Consider the following 6,803-nt stretch of genomic DNA (forward strand, 5'->3'; position numbering starts at 1 on the left):
CAGATTCCTTGGTAATGGTGGAAAGGTGTAAGTGTTTTTACCAGCTGGTGTAGTAAATGAAACGCAGCAGGCAGGCAAATTAATTGGCTGTTTCTAATCAGGTACTTCTTCTTCTTCTTCTTTTTCTTAGGATGTTAAAGCTCTGGCTACAATTCCACTTCTGGGCTATACCGTTGATGACACTCCAAGAAGTGCTGACCTCCCACACAGCTTCAAACTGACCCAGTCAAAGTCTGTGCATAGCTTTGCTGCGGACAATGAAGAACTGAAACAGAAGTGGCTAAAAGTTATCCATTTAGCTGTCAAAGGTGAGACGTCAGAATGTCAAAATGAACTGCAAGTGAATTTAGAAGATCAACCCGAATCTTCTAAAACGTCTGAATGCTGAAGCTCAAGAAAACATGGTATTGTTAAAAAACTCAATTGGATTTGTGTTTAACTTTTGAGGAAGGTTAACCCGTTAGCCTTTCTTTGCTCAATCAAGCAAAAAGAAAAAGAAACAAAAACACAACTTCCTACTACCATATATGTCTTAGCACTTTATGTTTGGGAAAAACTCTGGTCTTTCTAGGGATTTCTTTCTTGTTCTCTTTGCTCTTCTGTTGTTCTGTCACAAAGAGTGATGTACAGGTCCATTTCAGAGACTTGTAAAAAATGTGAATACTATTAGGAATCCCTACTAACTTTACTGTACTACTTGTTGATTGTGATGCACATTTTCTTTTTGAAAGTTGCTATTTGGTTCATGTTTGCTACTTTCATCATGAGTGCAAATATTGAAGCTTCCTGCTTACGTATTAGGACTTGCAACAGGATAAAAGATATACCTCCACATTGCCAAAATAGATCTGTAGTTAAAGATACAGGGATAGTTTGGTTTAATGTAAGTAGTTTGTAGGTTGAACTCCACAGATCTGTACATATGTTGTATTCATTTGTTTCTTTTTAATTAAAGTAATGCAAATTGCTTTTACAGGTATACTGGCTTTTAAAGTCTCGATTTATCAAGGAAACAATAGAACGATTTTCAGTCTAGAAAAGAATACATAAAAGATGAGAAGTATATAATATATGTACAGTATTAAAATGTACAATATTGGATTTTTGCTCTTATTTCCTGAGACTGGGTTCCTGTTAGTGAATAATTTATTTAAAAAGCATGTTTTCTATTTGAAATTAAACTGTCCTAAATTAACAAATACTGTTCAGTGATTTGTTTTGATAGCTGACACTTAACGATCTCGATACTTTTATGCATTAAAAAAATAGCAGTAACGTAAGTGGCATGCAATGGAAAAATAAGTTCCAGTTGTGTTTAAAGGAGTAGTCATTTTTCTTCAGTGTCCTACCACCGTTATCTCTTAAGAGTGCAGTAGTTCGTTACTAAAATGCACTATGCAGATTGAGATAATCAACAGATTCTGTTAACCTTCTGGGAACGGTATTTTTGTTATTATGGTTATTGGAACAAAAGAACATTTTCAATCTAAATATTGTGATTGTTGGAGAAGATTAGATACTACACTACTTATTTATGACAGCGGTCTCCAAGGATCGCTGTTGTAATATGGAGACTGCTTTATATGCATTTAGTATGAAATATGAGCCTGCAAATCATGAGGAAGGGAATTATATATGTTCTACAATCACCTTATCATGACAGCATCCGGAAGTGTTACTTCTCAATATAACTACTGTCTGTATTTTAAGACATAAGAAGCTGAAGAGCCCAGGCTTAAGTCCAGTTCTGTTGGTAACACGAGGGCAGATTTCAGTTATCACTTTTTATAATGAAATTTCCAAATGAATTATTGACTAAACTCCCACTTGACTCTTTTTTTTCAACACTAGAAAAAAATGCTCATTTTACTTAACAAAAGATGGTTAGAGTAAGCTTTGCTTTTAGCACCGTATGTACCTGAGTACACAGTACTTGCCATTTTTCAGTAAGAAGGTCACAGCTTCATTTTAGTGGTCTGGATTTTGCTCTTACCTGCACAAATCCAAAATTTATAATGGCTTTTAGACTTCAAAGCTTTACACTAGTGTTGGTTATAATCAGAACATGGCATTGCAGGGCGCTAACTCTACAGTTTACTCTGCATGTCAGTTCTGAATTCTTCCTTGGGTGCTCCATGTGTTCAGATTACTATGTTTGTAATCCTAGTGCTGCTTTTATCTGATGTGCAAGCTCTTCTGTAATTCTTTGCGAGATGTTAAGTTACTTCTGATTCCAGCTGCCTTCACTGTCAGTTATGGGCGGCTTAAGGTGTATAGAGCTTGTGTTGGTAAGTTCCTTCACATCTTCACTGGTGTCTCTCTAGCAACACAGTGCGTTTTGACAAGAGATAAAGTAACATTCAGACAGGTAGGGAGAACTCTCGGTGGTCTTAGAAAGGGGGTATCTTCTGGAAGAATCTCCAATGCACATGTGGGATCTGCAGGGTCATCTTTTCATACAGCATCGTGTATGAAAACATCACTTCCCACATTCAAGTTGTTGAGGGGTGAATTTGCCTGAAAAGAGATCCTTATCTTAAAAGATAAGATGGACTGAATTATACTCAATATGGTGAAACAATTGCAATCACTTAGTACATCCTGTATTCTGAGATCCTGCAAATTTAATTCTGGGCCAAGTAGGAAGACCCATTTCCAGCAAAATAATTAGGAGAACATTAGAAGCAGCCATTTCTGGTCTGCTTTATTGTTATAGCGGTACTGACTATCTGAAGCTGCTTCAGTGGTTTCAGCATATCCCAGGCTGAGCTCTGCATGTGGACATAATGTGGAATTAAATCAGCATCATTATTATATTATTAGCAGTAGTTACTTATTTGGATTTCAGCTTCATGTTCTATTTCAACAATTAAAGTTTATACCGTGGGATTCTTTATTTACTGTAGCAGAAACTCATTCATGTTCACTTAATTGCTTGGTCAGAATTACTGCATCCTGACTCAGAAGATAACAGCACACAAACGTGTGGTTCTGTGTGTATGAAAAGTTGCTTCTAGATTTATCCACCTTAGCAGTTTTACACCATTCTCCACAGATCGACTCCCTCCCTACAGTATCCAAAGCTTGTTCTTACAACTGCAAAGAGAAACGTTTTAAGTAGTAAGCACTGTGGCTTAGTGTCATGACCAAAGCAGTCAAAGCCATCATTCTGATACGGTGTAGGCTGTTCCCATGGTTTTAAGTGGTTTTAAGTATTTATTAGCTACGTGTGTAAGGAAAATAAAGCATAACTGAGCATTCATTCATAATACATGAATGTATGTGAGTGGCTCTGCTGCATTATTTAAACTTTGTCAGTCTCATGTTCAGGAAATGCTCACTTCTAGCTAAGAATGATCAGCCCTCAGTGCAGTTTGAAGCAGATGAAGCAAATTTGTGTGATTTGTCAGTGTTCAAACAGAAGAGTGGCTTAATTTTTATCATGATATTTGTTTGGAGCATATTATATTTTCAAAATGATATGATATTTATTGCCCTATTACAGAAAAATAATATATTATGGTGTTTATACCATTCTTCCAGGTCCTGTTAAAATTGTTTTTGGTATCAGGCAGTTGTGCTTAGTTGAAGAGCTGCTGTAAAACTGATAGCATATAGTACTTTCAGATTCCTTTACACTGAATAGTTCTGTTTATTCCAAAAGGTGTTTAATTTTTATGTATAAAACAGATATTGAGAATAAAAAATGTTATATTCTCTTTGGAGCAGAATATTAAACTGTTTAAATTGCATGTAATACAGTGGCACCTTCTTATGCAAAACCATCTCGAAGTGCTTTATAAATCTCCTCTAAATCCCTTTTATATAAAAGAGGCTTATTATTCTTCATGTGTTTAAAATATGAATGCAACTAAGGCATGGATTAAATGTAGAATATATACACTACAACTTGCGTAAGTTTTAGATGAGGTTAAGAATAGATGTGTATTCTAAAGAGTTCTGAGTGGAGTCAAGAGGAAAAAAGAGAAATATACACTTTAAAAATGTCTGGAAAGGATGTGGAAATGTCTGACAGGCTCCTGGGGATTCACTGTGTTTTTCGTTGCCTGTTTTTTCTTTTAAGTACTTCCCACCATACCAGTATACCACCAATACACAAACTGGGCCATGTTTTGCATCGTGATTAAATAAAATGAACAAAAGGCAGTAGTTCCTTATACTGAAGAAAAGGGATTTCAAGAAAACAATTAGGAATTCCACATACAAATAATTCTAAGTAATTAACAAATAACTTTATCTGTAGATATATTTTGAAATCCTTAGTGGGTGTAAACTAGCATATACCTGCTGGACTTAAATACACGCAGAATCAACCTTACATTCTATAAGGACATAAGTGGAAAATCAGTTACTCCACTTTAAGACCCGCTGAATTCCTATGTCTCATCTGGAATCACGGTGCTCAGCTGAACTTCAGAGGGGTTTCACTTGGAAGACAGTCGGTGTAGGAGCGAGAGGAGACAGCTGATAATCTGAAAGCAATTGGAGAAAAGAATTTTGTGGCAGACTTAACTATCCTTAAGATCAATCCATTGGTGAAAGGGGGATCAGTCTCAATTTGTGGTGTACTCCTCTTTGGAATTTGAACCCAGATGCATAGAGTGATGTTTTTTCTTCATTCTGTAGCCATATTGGTATAAGAATGCACCCATAACTGACCGACAGGACTATAGTGAAGCACGTGTCTTGGATGAGTTTTAATCTGCTAGTCAGATTGCTTCCTAAATTCCTTGTCCATTAACAGATCATAATAGTAACTTATTGTCTATGAATGTATGCATATATACACATATATATCTGTCTGTATATGTATATATATGTGTGTGTGTGGATAATGTTTGAGACTATTATTCATACAACCTGCTTCAAGCAGTATTTTACAATCAAAACCACACTGTGCTGCATTCAAAGTATGATCTATATTGATTGTGTTGAGTATGCTTTTCAGGAGAAAAAGTGAATAGAATTAGAGCTCCTTCTGTGGCATGATTACTATTTCCAACTACATAAAAACAACTACATAAAACCAAAACAGACTAAATCCAGTAATGCATTCAGTCTGCTTCCTGTTTAACTTTGTGATTACAATTAGGCCCAGAGTCATCCATGGCATTTTGCTTTCATCCCTTCATCCTAACACAAGAGAACCTAGAACATATTTTCTCTCTACTAAAATTTCAGCAGGTTTCCATCAATAAAATGTATTATCAGCCCCTGCGTAACACAAACCTACTTTGCTTTGTAGTTCATCCTTTGTTGATTCCTTAACTGTGGTAACAACATTCAGAATAAGTGGGGGAATTGCATCAAAGCATTGTTGAAATAACGTGCCCTAAGAGTTCTAAGAAAGAAGGCAGATTTGTTGGATATGGGGAATTGTTTGTAATACAAATACTGTTTTGGTTTTTTTTATTCTATTAGCACGTTCCCTACTCCGCAGTCCTCAAGGCAAATTAATACATTAATTTTTTTAGTGGGAGCTGGATCAGCTGTAATGTGACATCAGCATTACAGGCTACGCGCTGTAATTCCCCTTTATTATGAAAACATTACGTCTGGTTTTAATTGGGAAAACACTTTTTGTTTGTAAAAACAGTAATATTTGGAAGAGGTGTAAATTTATTCTGGCTTTGCAGTAAACTGAAGAATATTTAAAAGGTGAGATTTAAATGACATTCGAAGTCGTGCAAATGTAAGTGGTCATTTTTATGGTCAAAAATATATGAATGTAAAATAATTGCAGATATTGTATATACTTTCTGTAAGATATGTATATTTGGTTTTAAGGTGGGTGGAGAACTGTATAAAGTAAGCACTTTAATTTCCATTGAATACTTAGAAAAAAATAAATAAAATCCTGTAAAATAAAGGCATCATTCAATAAGTATTGTTGGCTGATTCTATTTGGTTGGTTGGTTGCTTTGTCCACCTACTGCTTATTTTCTCTGCTGATGAAAACAACATTTCTAGTTGTTCAGGTGATGGTGAGGAGCCGTTTTGGAACAGCGTTAACTAACCTGCCAAAATACAACCAAAGGAATGGAAGATATATTCCAGATGTACAAAGGGCGGTGTATAATGCTATGGCATCTTACACTGGAAAGACAAAGATGTTGTCTCAGCAATCCTTCACAGTTTACATCTGAGGCTGTATAATGGCAATAGTTCTTTTCTATGATGGGATTTGCTATGCGAGTACTTTGTGAGCAACCAAGACCAGAAAAGTTCACCGTGTCCCCACAGCACTCTTAGTGTTTGTCAAGCTATGAACAAAAGGGAGAAACAAGACATTGAGCAGTTGTTCAGCGTAATCTCTTGGGCACTGAATTCAAGTAGTGAGGCAAAAGCAAACCATTAATTAGCAGGACTACGATCCTAAGCACAGACAATTTAGACACTTAGAATCCATTCACTAGCTGAGCACACATTCTGCCAGCTGAAGACCTATCTAACAGCATCTACTTCTTTTCTAAGAGTGACTTAAAAGAACCATCTGTTGTAGCCTTCATTTCCATTACCTGTGTGCACAGTGAACCCATTCTGATTGCATCTGATTCATCATCGGAGTTCTTCTGCACTGAGGTGGGTACAGTCGTTCAGAAAGACTTCCCTAAGAATAAAGCAGAATATTAATGGTGTTAATTTGTTTGTTCCTGTCTGGAATGAGTTGAGCACAAGAATTTTATTTAGCCTCTGTTTTTCCTTCTGTTAAACAGCTGAAACAGTTTCATATTTGAAGCACTGAAGGTAAGCCTTCCTTCTCTACTTACATATATTTTCTC

General features: G+C 36.0%; 1 protein-coding gene across 8 annotated transcripts in view; it reads left to right on the plus strand.

The window, feature by feature from the left end:
* Nucleotides 1-5,908, plus strand: part of FGD4 (FYVE, RhoGEF and PH domain containing 4) — a 107,669-nt gene extending 101,761 nt beyond the window's left edge. For all 8 annotated transcript variants that reach the window (XM_015866274.2, XM_032445548.1, XM_015866302.2 and 5 more), the window contains one exon: nt 131-5,908. In XM_015866274.2, coding sequence (XP_015721760.1) covers nt 131-388 — 258 coding nt within the window. In that variant the 3' untranslated portion in view covers nt 389-5,908. The remainder of the gene's footprint in view (nt 1-130) is intronic.
* The last annotated feature ends 895 nt before the right edge of the window (nt 5,909-6,803 follow it).

The sequence above is a fragment of the Coturnix japonica genome, chromosome 1 (genome assembly GCF_001577835.2).
Source record: "Coturnix japonica isolate 7356 chromosome 1, Coturnix japonica 2.1, whole genome shotgun sequence".
In the NCBI taxonomy this organism is placed as follows: domain Eukaryota; kingdom Metazoa; phylum Chordata; class Aves; order Galliformes; family Phasianidae; genus Coturnix; species Coturnix japonica.